This window comes from Nothobranchius furzeri, chromosome 4 (assembly GCF_043380555.1).
Source record: "Nothobranchius furzeri strain GRZ-AD chromosome 4, NfurGRZ-RIMD1, whole genome shotgun sequence".
Taxonomy (NCBI): Eukaryota; Metazoa; Chordata; class Actinopteri; order Cyprinodontiformes; family Nothobranchiidae; genus Nothobranchius; species Nothobranchius furzeri.
This window is the reverse complement of record NC_091744.1, coordinates 62,251,917-62,266,115: the sequence shown is the minus strand read 5'-3', so window position 1 is coordinate 62,266,115 and position 14,199 is coordinate 62,251,917. Positions and strand designations below refer to the sequence as shown.

At 41.6% G+C, this 14,199-nt stretch overlaps 2 protein-coding genes across 3 annotated transcripts in view; one reads left to right on the top strand and one right to left on the bottom strand.

The window, feature by feature from the left end:
• The first annotated feature begins 1,947 nt into the window (after positions 1-1,947).
• Positions 1,948-3,943, top strand: LOC129153543 (dopamine D2-like receptor). Its single transcript, XM_054732897.2, has 2 exons — positions 1,948-3,572; positions 3,665-3,943. Exons 1-2 carry the CDS (start codon positions 2,079-2,081, stop codon positions 3,821-3,823), a joined length of 1,653 nt encoding a protein of 550 aa, XP_054588872.1. The 5' UTR covers positions 1,948-2,078; the 3' UTR covers positions 3,824-3,943.
• A 5,377-nt stretch (positions 3,944-9,320) lies between these two features.
• LOC107388594 (A-type voltage-gated potassium channel KCND2) overlaps positions 9,321-14,199 on the bottom strand; it is a 66,347-nt gene continuing 61,468 nt past the window's right edge. For both annotated transcript variants that reach the window (XM_054732895.2, XM_054732896.2), the window contains 3 exons: positions 13,494-13,592; positions 12,413-12,633; positions 9,321-9,632 (listed from right to left, as the gene is read on the bottom strand). In XM_054732895.2, coding sequence (XP_054588870.1) covers positions 9,461-9,632; positions 12,413-12,633; positions 13,494-13,592 — 492 coding nt within the window. In that variant the 3' untranslated portion in view covers positions 9,321-9,460. The remainder of the gene's footprint in view (positions 9,633-12,412; positions 12,634-13,493; positions 13,593-14,199) is intronic.

The window sequence follows — 14,199 nt, the reverse complement described above, 5'->3', positions numbered from 1 at the left end:
TGAAGGGAGCAGCATTTGAACCAGCAACCAACAGATAAAATAAAAGTCTAATAAAGAATGGCTCAATTATTGACATTGTTTAATTTCCCTCTGGAACTAATTAAGTATTTTTAATTGAATTTGGCTGCCAGATTGGACATGTTCACTCATTCGGCTTTTATTTCACACATGTACATACGACACAGTAAAGAAAAAAGAAAAACATGACCAACAACTAACAGAAATAAAGTAAAAGACTGAGAAGTGCATACTTGTTTAACCACCCCCATCTTTATATCATAAATTATTGTTTTCTTCTTCCCTGTTGATACAAATGAAAAAGTAATACACAAATACACACTATCTAAATGAGGAAAAGCCAACAACTGAAACTCCTCTCCACCACCCTCAGTAGAGTAGAGCTCTGCAGGTACAGGAAGTCCTTCCTGCCTCAGACCAACACACACAAAAACAAACTCATACCTCGAGCTATAATACAGGCTCTTTTCTTAGCAGAGATTATGTTATATTTTGCAGGCTGGCAGCCTTGCAGCAGGATGATTGTATGTCTGACGTAGCTGTAGTCTTTCTGCAAGAGCAAAAACCTTTCTCCAAAATTCCAAAAATATGCAAATAATGTTCCCTAGGTTTGCTAAATTGTCCAGTGTGCACAGTTGTCTCGTCTGTCTGTCCTTCTGCTGGACTGTTAACCTGCCCAAGCTGGACTCCACGTCTTGCCCCTGCAACCCTCAGCATGAATAAGTAATAAATGGGTGGTAAATCTCTCTTTTTTTTTGTTGCAGTTTTAAAACACAATATTACAAAATATATAACTTAATTTATTTCAATTAACACATTTTTTAACTCTAATGTTACATTCTTTGTTGCAACGGTTTCCAAGGTTGAGATTAAAGTACATCCACCCATCTGTTCGCTACATCTTCCTGTCTCCCTCACCATTGCTACCACGACAATTAATAATTCATTTATTGTGTTCTGCTGGTTAACTGGTGAATTGCAGACCTTTCTGTTACTTTTTTCACTGATGTCGTATGTTTCAGGCTGTGTGACTGCTTAGCTGTAACTGTTATCAGACAGAGCTGCATGTAGCACACAGCGGTCTGTAACTCTTGTTTTCAATTACCAAGTTAGAGGGTCTGTCGTCATGAAGTCCCCTTTGTTTTGTTTGCTGTAACACGTTTGGTTGTTGCTGATTGATTCCCCCCCCCCCCCCCCCCCCCCACACACACACACACACACCTGTTTGTAACACTTACAGCTAATACTGTAAATGGGAATCTGCTTCTAAATGAACTGTCTGGAGCTCCGTCATCGTACATTATCCTGAAGCTGCAGTGATTGCTTTCTAGGTTCAGGCCTTTAAATCTGTCAACAGAGCTGGAATGGAGTGAAACAAATCAATGTCTGTCTTTCAGCAGTTTACTTTCCCAAGCTTTTACCCTCTTTCATATTACTTTGTTTTCCTTTGTATTAGTTTGGATGGTCAAGAATGTATTGCTTTAATCTAATCCCAGATTTATTGTAGTTTATAAGCTTCCACATTTGAAGCAAAGAGCATTTCACACGTTATCTCCAAACAGGATTACACAATGTCATACTATAATCCTGCAGCACCGCTCCTATCATTTCCTGAGCCAATTCAAGAATTCCTAACTCATCCATCTGGCATTCCCACCAACGCCAAGCTTTTCCTCCTTCTGCGGCAAAACAGACAGCTCATTCGCGTGTTTATCTCAGCACCATCACATAGGTTCCAGATTTAAAACCCTGCTTACTCTTATGAAGTCATTTATGTCAGGGATGAGACGATAGTGACACCACGACTGCTATTCAATTACCAACCCTCTATAGGTCCCTCAGTTTTCTCTGCTGTGAATACACTGCAGAGTTTTTAATGAATGTGAACAGTGAGGACTCCCAGGTGACCCAGTGGTGCTGTGGGGTGATAATGAAAAGGGCGGGTGCTTTGGAGAAACTTGTCCAAGCCATTATTCATTCACCAGAGATGCTCTGCAACGAGAGGAGCATGTAAAGAGTAACGACGGACAGCTGAGCATGATGACTCTTTGAACTGGGAGATGAGAGGCGAGCCCACACCTGAGTGGGACTCTGGGAACATCACGGTTTGGGAGCAGCACTTTGACGTCGCCCTTGTAGTTGCAAACTGCTTGGTTCTATTGATCACGTCGGTTGTGGGGATTGCGGCGAACATTTTTGTCATTCTGGCTGTGTGCCACCAAAAATCACTGCAAACGTCTGTTAATGCGCTGGTGGTGAATCTAGCTGTGGCGGACTTCCTGCGTTGTGTACTCGACTGCCCCATCCTGCTGGACATCATCACAACTGTGCATCAAAAAGGACACATGGACATTTTGGTTTGTGACACACAAATGGCCTCTTTCAACTTCAGCAGCTGTGTCCAGTTGTTGACACTAGCGTGCATAAGTGCAGAGCGGTACCAGGCAATCGCAAACCCCTTCCAGGCAAGCCAACGCAAAAGACGGATTATGGTACTCCTTCCTCTCACTTGGACTTTGGCCTTCCTGGTGGCAGTTTTTTGTCAGATGTTTTTGAAAGACTCTCCTGTGTATGCACAATGCAAAGGACAGAAAGGAGGAACGTCTCCTTCTGGACTTTTTGTGCTGCTCCTGCTGTGGGCAGCTTGCTTCGGTGTCATCACTGGATTCTACGCTCGCATTTTTGCCCTAATTAGATCACACAATCGCAAAATTTTTGACAAAGGTATTTTTGTTCCTAAAAAGGGTTCAACAGAACATAAACCAAGGAGAACAGAAACCGCTGATGTGGAAAATGGACACAGTAAATCTGAGCCGGAGCAGATCCTGAGCATTAGCACTGCTCAAACGCAGGCTGCACCAAATCAATTCAAGAAAAAATCCTCGCTGACCTCAGGAGAAGCTCCCCAGTTTGAATCCATCAGTTCTGAGAAGACAACAGAATTAAAAAATATAGCAGCAGCGGTGAGTCATTTAGAAATGAATCAACCCCACCCACTTGCAGGACACGTTGTGGAGAAATCATTGAAAACGGAGTCGTGCAGCCCGCTTTCCATAAAAATGGAAACAAAACCATTATCTCAAGATGCTGCAGCAAACATTCGGGGCTCGAATGGAGCGACGCAAAATGCTTCAAGCAATTTTAATGCTGACAATCAGTCCAGAGAGAGTCTGAAACCAGCAGCCAATGATCCCAGCCTTCATGTTCTATTGTCTGCACAAAGAGACAATCCTGAGTCTGCTTCTTTCTTAATGACTGATCTGAAACAAGAACAGAGAAGCAACACTGGAGAAAAACAGGCAGCTCTGGTGTCAGATCAAACAGCGTCAACACCTCCAGACCCAAATACTGAAGCCAAAACACAAAATATAGAGTTAGAAGGCGCCGTCTGCATCATGCCTTCAAAAGCAAACAGGGAGCGAGCGAGGAAGAACAAAGAAAGCAGAATGACCAAGCGTGCTGGCTTCATTATTCTAACCTTCCTTTTATTCTGGCTGCCGCTGATCACAAGTATCTTGGTTAATGTTTTCACTCACAAAAACAAGAATCCACAGGTAATGTCAGAATTTTAATCATAAACACATCCACTTGTTAACGCAAACAGAAAATCTGTAATTATTGTTAATGTTTATTTATTTGTTCTCAGAAGCAGATCATTCAAGACTTGGAGATCCTGTCCGTGTCTATTACCTGCATCACATCACTGAGTGACCCACTAATTTATGCTGCAGTGAACCCTCAGTTTCATGCTGAGTTTTATAAGCTAAAGAGCTGGGCTAAATCCAGATTCCATAAGAGTTTATGACATCCTTTCTGCTGGCTCCATTTCAACGCTAAACGACCACATTTTCACATAATCTGGCACCATTATGGTACATTTCATGTAATAAAACCCTGTGTGTTACACCAGACATTAACACACCTGAGCCCGTTTTTATGGTTGTAAAAGATCTTTTGTTCTACGTGTTGCTGTGCAGTCTCAGATTTTACACAGACGGACTCCTCAGCTGTTGCTAGACACCACCGCGCGGAGGTGATGCTTGCTGTGAGGAGCTGTTTGGACCGACACAATCAGCTCAGCAGGAGGAGGGGTGCGTGGGGGACGCTCTGTCAAACAATCACTTATGGGCTAGCTCGTGTGTCTCCAGAGACCCCCGCTGCCAGGACCTACTGCTGGGCCAGTCAGGCCCTCACATGTTCAGCAGCAGCACCTCCTTATTATCCTGCCTCACTAACAGAAATCTTCTTTGAGTCAGGAAAAACATTAATAAATCCTGGTAATTATATTGTAGTTTAAAAAAAACGACATGAGCCATTTTATGGATGTTTCAGTAGAGCTACACTGTTTATTTTATCCACTGCACCAAATGCACAATGTGTGTTAATTTGTCCCCGTTTCCTCACCATTAAAGCAATAGATCAGAGCTTTGAACAAGGTTCTGTGGAAAGGTTTGGTACATTTAATATCTTACCTGTGCTAAATAGCTCTTTGAGTTTGGAGAAACACAGATTTCTTCTGACTGGTTTCATAAACCAACAGACAGTCCAAACAGGGCTGAGCTATGTGGTGATTTCTGCTATCTTGAACCAACTCAGATCTGAAAAAATACCGTTCCAGTTCATGTGATTGTGATCTTAGAAACCTTTATGCCATTGTCATTTTCAGATTACATGGCTTTTTACATAGAGGTTTAGGTTACTTGCAAACCATGTTGCAAACACAAAAAGTGGTAGCAGCTGACCCAGATTAGCCTGGGGGTTACCAAAGAGTTACAAAATGTCCCATAAAATAAGGGATTGTCCATATTTTAAACTAACAAAACATCTTCCTCATTAAAACAGTAAGGAACACATTTTGTTCCATCTTCTTTGAGCATGAGCTAGTTTATTTATAGATAACAAATGAAGCTACTAAGTGTGAATCTCCGTTGCTCTTTTTTATGTTGTTTGCACATTTCACTTCACTCCAAACGAGAGAAACCTCCCCTCATCAACCATAAGTCGCAAGTAGCTTATTACCAATTAGAATAAATGCACCTGGTGATTCTGGGATCCACATTGTGTGAAATTGTATCTTTTAAAAAAGGATCTTTTAAGCTGTTTGTTGAAAATCTTTTGTTGCATCCTTTGGGTTTCTACTCCTTCTATAAACACTGCAAATGGGAAAAAATATGTTTTCAGTGTTTGCAGTTTGTTTTTGGAATTATGTACAAAAGCACCTCCATTCTGCAGGAGAGAGCTGCTGCTGGAGGGCACTCTGAGCTCTTCCTGGATATCAGAGCTGCTCAGCTTATAGCAGCCCGAGCAGGGGGTTTGTGGGCGTTGCCAGCTCCAGCTTATTTTCTTAAAATTACAGAGCCCTGGCACGGCTCATTCTGGAAGGTACTGAAAATGTCAAGAATAAAACAGCTGAAATCGCTTTATGTGGACTTACTGCCAAGATCTTTATTCAACTATAGAGCTATTATAACCTAAGCAAAAAAGTCATAGGGTCCAATCGAGCCACAGCGTGTCGGGTGACATGCAGCATGATTTCCACATTATTTTATTTATTTATTTTTATTATGATTTAACGTTTTGTTTAATTTTTTCAGGTTCTGCTGTTCAGCCAGATGAAGAGACGAGACACTTTAGAGTCAAGATGTCTAGAAAATTTTGAGCATTTTCAACAATTCTCAAACCTTTTAATTTCCGTTGAGTTCCTAGCATTAGCATGCTGTTTGCTCAGGTCACAGTGCACTATGGTCTACTTCTACCAAACCAGTGTACAACAAATGCACATACTTTTTTGTGATATGTTTCAAGGGCTTTGTCTGTCTCTGTGTGCTGGGTGCACGGCTGCTTCTGCATTTTTTCTGGAAAATCGAAACTGAAATCACTAAAATGGATCTCGTCAGTTGGTCACTCAACGCGATTGATAAAATTTTTTCAACGATGAGAATGGGCTCTGGATGCCCCTCCGGGACAGACCCAGTTGGACACATCAAGGACTCCTGGAAACAGTGGAACTTGATTTGTGTATCTCAGCTGTCTGTGGAGGACTCTGAAGACGTGTGGATATTCGTGGTGTTGGTGTCAGGTTTCCTGCTCATTGGCATTGGAGGCTACCTGGCTTACCGGAAAAGTAACGAGCTGTCGAGGAATATTGGCCTGATCCCGGAGCTTAGAGATGGTTTGTACCGCGCTGTGAATTCACACACTCACATAATTGTCGAGATGAATCGTAAGCTTGGAACTTTGGCCGAGATTCATTCAATGCCACAACGGTGGATGCCATCAAGGATAGAGTGTACAAATCAGCACGAATTGGGATAGTTTAATGTCCATTACTGGGATTTTCAGAGGTTGAGGACCAAGGAACTGTAAGACAGAGAGGAAATTATCTCCGTCTGGCCCCAAAACAATTTCTAATCGGAATCTGGCGCCCTTTAGCCTGCAAGACTCCAACAAAAACTCCCCCCTCAGAAGATATGTGGAATGTGCCGTCGCTACGGCAACTCAACTCTGTCTGCTGGGCGGGACTGTGGGAAGGCCGCTGAATCGTTCCAGGGTCACTACAACCCTCCAACCCTCAATGCTCCTCCCCCTATCCACACTGAGGTGACATGCGCTGCTTATCGTGGCTGCAGGAACTGAAGTAGGGATGGTCCCAACCTACCACCCCACCTAGTGGACACTTATGTTGTGTTGTCTGAAGTTTGTTTCATTTATGTTTGAGGTGTTTTTTTGCAGAGCAAAGCTGCCCTCCTGGTGGAGGGTAACTCTGAAGTGCCTTTTTTTCCCCTCCACCTGAACCAATCCTCACGTAACCCCTCTTATCTCTATTAAGGTAGCGCGACTCAGGGTTGCGAATGACCACAGTCACCAATTCTTGTCATGTGTCTTGCCCATGTATGTCTGATCTCTGAACTGTGTGTACTGAAGCTCTGATTTCCCTCTGGGATCAATAAAGTATCTTTGATTTGATTTTGTTGAATTTTTTCAGGTTCAGCTAGATGAAGAGACGAGACACTTTAGAGAAAAGATGTCTAGAAAATTTTGAGCATTTTCAACAATTCTCAAACCTTTTAATTTCCGTTGAGTTCCTAGCATTAGCATGCTGTTTGCTCAGGTCACAGTGCACTATGGTCTACTTCTACCAAACCAGTGTACAACAAATGCACATAACTTTTTGTGATGTTTCAAGGGCCCTTGGTAGCGAAATGGAAAATCAGCTACAATTTTTAACATCACAGCAAAATGGCACACTCCCTATGTAGTGAAGGAGAGTAGACATTTTAAAGTAGCAGTGTTTCCACATGATTGGAGGGCTGTACATACATTTCAGAGTAGTTTTACACTACCGTGACTTTTGCTAAAATATTACGGTAAATGTTGTTCTATCCCTTGAGGTCCACGTGGCAGGGGTGAGTTGGTGCTCACTCCTCACCCCTGCCACATGGACCCAAGAGATGAACCATCAACCCTGCTCAATGGTCAACTTTCTTCATGGGGTCACCCATTAGGACAGTGGGAGGGTTAAACTCGATATTTATGGTTATATGTTACAAAGCCGCCAATATTTTTCAACAACTGGACATCATTTTATTCATTTTCAACAATATTTCATTTGACATTTCCAGAGATTAAAGGTAAAAGCTACACAATGTCTCTTTAAACACAGCCAATAGTTTTATTTTCATGGTTTGGTGTTAAATTATGTTCTATTATCATTAGCAAAATATTCCATTAGCAAACCAAACGGTATCCTAATTTCACTCCAGTCAATCAAAAAGTGCAAAAACATAGAAAGTTATAACATTTTCATATAATTCTTTGACAATTCAGTAAATAATGTCTCCCAAATTGATTTAGACATATTATTACAAATGTATGAGTAATAAACTCACACTGCCGTGCCCACCCGGTGAGCCTTCTTTCAGTTTTACTAAATTGTTATACTTCCACCATCACATTTCAGATTAACCATAAAATGTAAACTGAGATCAGTGTAAGGGTTGTCACACGTGAACTATATGTCTGTTTGGGTCTAAGCCTTACTCAAGATAGCCCATAGCTTCTCAAACTGGTCAAAATACATTTTAATTCTCAACATTTCTCCATTCAAAGAGCCATCCACCACACGATTCCTTATGAAGAACCTTCTCACAAAGCCCCCTTTTCAAAACATCTGAAACCATCCCTTTAAACAAGACAAAATTTCATTAAAAGCAGAGCTGCAGAATCAGAACACACCCACTTCATTGTGTTTCCCTTCATCGATCATTATTTAACTGACAAACCTCCAACAATGAGCAGAGACATACTTTAATAAAACAGAATTCTGCAATGACAGCATGCAAATCATTAATTCAACCAGTTAACAGACAGAAAGAGATTTGCCAACAACTAAATCTAGAAATAAGTGGAGCCAACTTCAGATGCATTTGATAAAGTCCTAACTGAGATATTTACATTATGAAAAATATACAAAATGGTGCTTTTACACAATGAAGTCTTTCTTTGAAATTCTGTCGTTTTCTTTTTTTAAGGAAGTCATTGGAGTCGATGTTCTTTCATAAAGTTCCCCCAGGTCAATGCTACCACAAGAGTCCACGTTAAGATTATTATTGAGTAGATGTTGCGGAGAACATTCAGTTATTCACTTGTGCCCTAACTAAGGTATACCCTGTATAGTTATCAATAACTATTGTTAACTAACCACAGCGGCTTTCACACAGATTCAGAATGTCAAACATGGGAGCTAACACAGATTTGGTCTTTAGACTTTCACTTGCACAGTTCACAAACATGTCAGGATGAGTGGTGGATTTTATTCTTCAAGGAACAGCGGTGACCATTTCATCAGTCTGTAAATGAATATTCACAACATTTGATCATTCCAGGGGATGGAACTGTGTTTTTTCTTCTTTTTTTTTTAGAAGAGTGAACAGGAGAAGATAAGAAAGCTTTTAAATGGAGAAGTGTCAAAAGGTGGATGCCAAACGTGTAATCAGACAGGTTTTATATTCACAAACATGGCCTTCAGGAGATGAATACATGTGCTTTGTTATCAGAGGCCTTTGGGAATGATCTCTAAACATCTGCCTTTGACTCTGAGACAACACATACATTACATATTCAAAAATAAAGTCTTTTTTTTTGTCATTTTTAGGCAACAATGATGACCACGAACACCTCTTCACTCTGCTGTGCTTAAGGAAGCAAAGGTCTGCTGGTTCGCTTCCACTTCCAGGGCAGCTGTCCACACCACTTTTAATACCATGCAGTGATTGACATCAGATGAAATCACTACTTTAAAAAAAGAACAAAAGAAAATCCAACCTCTGGGAATCTTATAATCCTTCTTGATTATGGCAGGTTGATGCTCGGTGGTCCCTCTCCTCAGCATCTGGTGCTTCTTGAGACCAATCAGCTGATCAGATTGGATAGACGGTGGCATCTACAAGGCAGATACTCGGACAATGTTGCTCTGAGAGTACGCTGTAGTGGAAGCGTCCTCGTCTGATGAGGTCACCACCGGGGCAGACAGGCTGACCATGGACGGGGTGATGTAAGGTTCATTACATTTCAAGGGCACAGTTTCATCAAGTTTGGCATTCAGGCTGGAGCGGCTGTGAGGGAAAATCAGGATGAGAGAGAGAGAGGAGGATAAAGAGAGAGACAGAAAGACAGACAGAGAGAGACAGACAGAGAGAGGGGGGGGTAAAGAAAGACAGAGAGAGAGACAGACAGAGAGAGAGGGAGATAAAGAGAGAGACAGAAAGACAGACAGAGAGAGAGGAGGATAAAGAGAGAGACAGAAAGTCAGACAGAGAGAGACAGACAGAGAGAGGGGGGGGGGGTAAAGAAAGACAGAGAGAGAGAGACAGACAGAGAGAGAGGGAGATAAAGAGAGAGACAGAAAGACAGACAGAGAGAGAGACAGACAGAGAGAGAGAGACAGACAGAGAGAGAGGGAGATAAAGAGAGAGACAGAAAGACAGACAGAGAGAGGCACAGAAAGAGAGGGGGGGGGGGAGAAAGAAAGACACAGAGAGAGAGGGAGATAAAGAGACAGAGAGAGAGAGAGGGGTGGGGGAGAAAGAAAGACACAGAGAGAGAGGGAGATAAAGAGACAGAGAGAGAGAGAGGGGTGGGGGAGAAAGAAAGACACAGAGAGAGAGGGAGATAAAGAGACAGAGAGAGAGAGAGGGGTGGGGGAGAAAGAAAGACACAGGGAGAGAGGGAGATAAAGAAAGACACACACACACACAGAGAGAGAGGGAGATAAAGAGACACACAGAGAGAGAGAGAGGGGGGAGAAAGAAAGACACAGAGAGAGAGGGAGATAAAGAGACAGAGTGAGAGAGAGAAAGCAAGGACTTAGCTTGTATTCGCTTTAAGACAAGTTTTCAAACAGTTCTTTTATACTTTCTTCATTGGAGGCAGCTTTTGCAGAAGTTCAACAGCTTTATTCTAAAGAGCATTTTTATTGATGTATGAATGTTAAAGCCTACAGAAAACACAACATAATAGACTCAAAACTCCTGGTGTTTGAAACAAAAACCTGGGTTTAAATAGAGCTCTGATCACACTGTCTGCCTGCTTATGGTTCATCCACTGCATCAAATATTTCACACATAAAATGTGTGAAACTTAATTATATGTTTTCTGAGCTACTAAAAAAAAAAACAAGTATAAAACATACGGCCTAAACACAATCAAGAGATTTTCCATTTTGAAGTGTGTTTCTGTATAATAGTTGTACATAATTACCATCTTTACTCTTTTTGTTCAAGTAAAGTTTATTTTCTTTGGGACTGATGAGCTAACAGCTAGTCAGAGTGCAGCCAAGACAGAAGTGAGTTGCTGCTGTTCTAATACTGCTTCAAAATGATCCCTTTTATTATTAAGTGCATCAACATGTTCCTGTATCAAGTACAACATTTGATTTCAGAATGCTGACTAAACAGCAATATCAATAAAATAGAAAAGCAGTGCTTATATTGTTCTAATGCTTATGAACACAATGTGTATTAAGTCACTCTAAATCATTAAAAGGCTGCAAATTCTTACATTTCATAGAAATTCAGGCAAACACTGTTTACAAAAACCTTAACAGAGCTGTCCATCTGACATTACAAGATTATTAACATGCATGCTCATTTATATGCAGACATATAAGCAGCTAAATGTTGCACATCTGGTGCGTTTATGTGTCAGGTCCTGTAGGAATTTCCTACCATTACATCTGAAAGAGGTGGAACATTTTAAAGTGCCTTATATAAAGGTTTATGAACACTGTGTGAGTTGTTGTGGAATTTGGCAGAATTTAGTTGCTTTAGGACAATTTATTGGGTATGTGGATGATGATGAACTACACAATGGTGCTCATTAAGTTGGCCTGGAATCCATTTGAACACAATAATAATGACTTTTGATGTTGTTTTTGTTTATATTTGGACTCAATGGGAACAATAAATAAAGAAATCAATGACTAAGTCTATAATGGACTAGTTGAAGCAATTTCATAAGCTTTATCCTTTATTAGGTTTTAAAGCGAACTTCTAAAACTACTAATGCAACAAGGCTAATCTATAGCTGCCTTTAATTCTAATAAAATGTTATAAAAACTTGCGGCAGGGTCATGTTTTCTTCTCTGTTGCATCAGCTCCTTTAACTCTGTAATTAGCTGAGAACTGAGGATATGGGATCTGAACGCCTCGACATTTAGAGGCCCTGTTTGTCTCAATTCTAGTTTCAGGACTTGTCAAAAGTTTCATCATGAGACAGGCCAGGACTGCAAGCAGGTCTTTTTTTACATGAGCTGTGCAGAAAAAAGATGAATAAAAAGACAAAGAGTGTATGGCAGCTCACGTTGCACCAAAACCTCGATGTTTCGAATAAATATTACATTGCATTGTAAAGTTTGAACTTGCATCTGTTGAAGATGCAAAAAAAAAAAAAAGATAAAGAACAGCTCTCAGAAGACTCCCTGAGCTGCTGCAGTGATTTCCGCTAAAAAAAAAAAAAAAAAATTAAAAAGCACGTTCAAAACTGCCTGAGGGTCTAAAACACACCATTTAATAGTGGTTGTTAGTCACGTTTCTCGTGTCCAAGACATGAGTCTGCGTCTTTAAATCCTTTACTAATTTATTATGTGGCATATCTATCTATCTATCTATCTATCTATCTATCTATCTATCTATCTATCTATCTATCTATCTATCTATCTATCTATCTATCTATCTATCTATCTATCTATCTATCTATCTATCTATCTATCTATCTATCTATCTATCTATCTATCTATCTATCTATCTATCTATCTATCTATCTAACATCTGTCTGTGATTAGACCTTTTTGAATGAAACATCATCTACTGGTTTTTGTGACTACTTTGCTGTGTACCTGTTGGACACCGGCCTCTCTCTGATCTGTATGGTGCTGAGCTCCTGGTTGTTGGTGCTCGGCAGGCTGAAGCTGCTCTTCTTCTTGTGCCGTCGACAGCAGCACGAGCTGAGGCCGTGTGGAGACGAAGACAGTGACGAGGAGCGGGAGCCAGACTTGTTCACCAAAGAGACCTCCATGCAGTTGGCCTGAAACGTCTGCTCGTCCACAAACTCGTGATTCTGCAGACAAACACCGCGATGATGTGGCCTGAGTGTTGCTAATGAGCTACTACACAGAGCATCCATGGAAACGTCGCCTGCTAAACAGGAAATGAATTATCAAGGGAACAGAACTGTATTGTCCCAGATGTCCATATTAAGAGCCATCTGCGAGAACACAACTGTTATCTCTGTGACAAATGAGCGTGACTTGAAGGTCAGCTTTCTGACGTGTCGCAGGTCCCACCAGCAGGTGGCAGAGAGACACCGTGAAGCATGTGATGCTGTACCCCCTGAACCCCCCTTCTTTCAATCGTGCTCATCTCTCTGATATCTACAACGCACGCCATGAGACAACTAATGCAAACACGTGCAAGGCTATCTGATGGAATATAACCCTTTTTCATTGCCTTTTCCAGACAAACAGCAAGTCTTTTATCAATACAAACAATCGGCTGATTTACTTCTTGGTGTTGCTGCGAGCGTGAGAATTATCTCACAAGCATTAAGCAGCCTCTCATGTCTCTGAATTATAAACTGTGAAAAATGACGCATGTTGGTTTGTTTAAGGGAAAAGCTGGCAGGCAGGCATGTTTTTCTCACCATGTTGCTAAAAAAAGAGGGACTCAACATTTCCCAGCCCCATTTGCAGCTATTTTTAGCTCACGCTGCATATAAAATAGATTCTACAGTTTGAGCATAGATGAGAAAAAAAATCCCTTTGTTTCTATTTTTAACTTACTGTAACAAGTTGGCGATGAAGGCTAGAGCGTGATGCAATTATACACAAAAAGGAATTTGTTTTCTTCAGTCTGTCGGTGAAATAAAAGATGCAGTAGTGATCGTTTCCTATTGGACGCAGAGAGAAGAAAGTCATTTACCGTGGTTTTCTCTAAGCAGTGCAGCAAATGATGATGTTGGCTCTCAAAGGGGGGGCTGGCGGCCTTCCCCACCAGGGCTCGTCCAGCTTCCTTAGAAGCCTTGAAAGACACAAAGTTAAAACGGACAAAGACAAGAAAGAAAGAAAAGAGCTGCAGTGTAGATGAGCAGGCTCGGACTCTGATCAGAAACACTGTCAGGCAACAGCTAGCAGCTCGGTGATGTGGTGGAGAGAAGGCAAAGCACTGAGTAGAAATGCTGATCTGTAGCACGGCAGCCAATCTACTGAGCCCAATGAGGTGGTGAAGTTTTAGAGATGCATGGTGACTCGGGCCGACTGCAACACGTTGGACCGGTTAGAGTTAGAAGAACCGAAAAGTCAAATTGAAGCAATAAACTAGTGTGAGAGGAACAGCAGTGGCGAACCCGGACACAGATCCAACAGACGGTAACACAAACCATTACAACACCACACCACACACTGGATGAGGGTCTGCACGGCGCTGGATGGAAGGCATGTTGTATTAATCTGCACGACAACCTGGATGCTCTGGAAATCACACACAATCTCTCTCTCTCACATACACACATAAAAAAACACACGAGCAGATCAAACAGAGTTTAGAGGAGGTGCAGGCAGCTTCCTACTCTCTGCTAAGCCTGTAACCCCCCCACCCCCTCCTTCCCCAGCAAACCCTGTCGGACAAG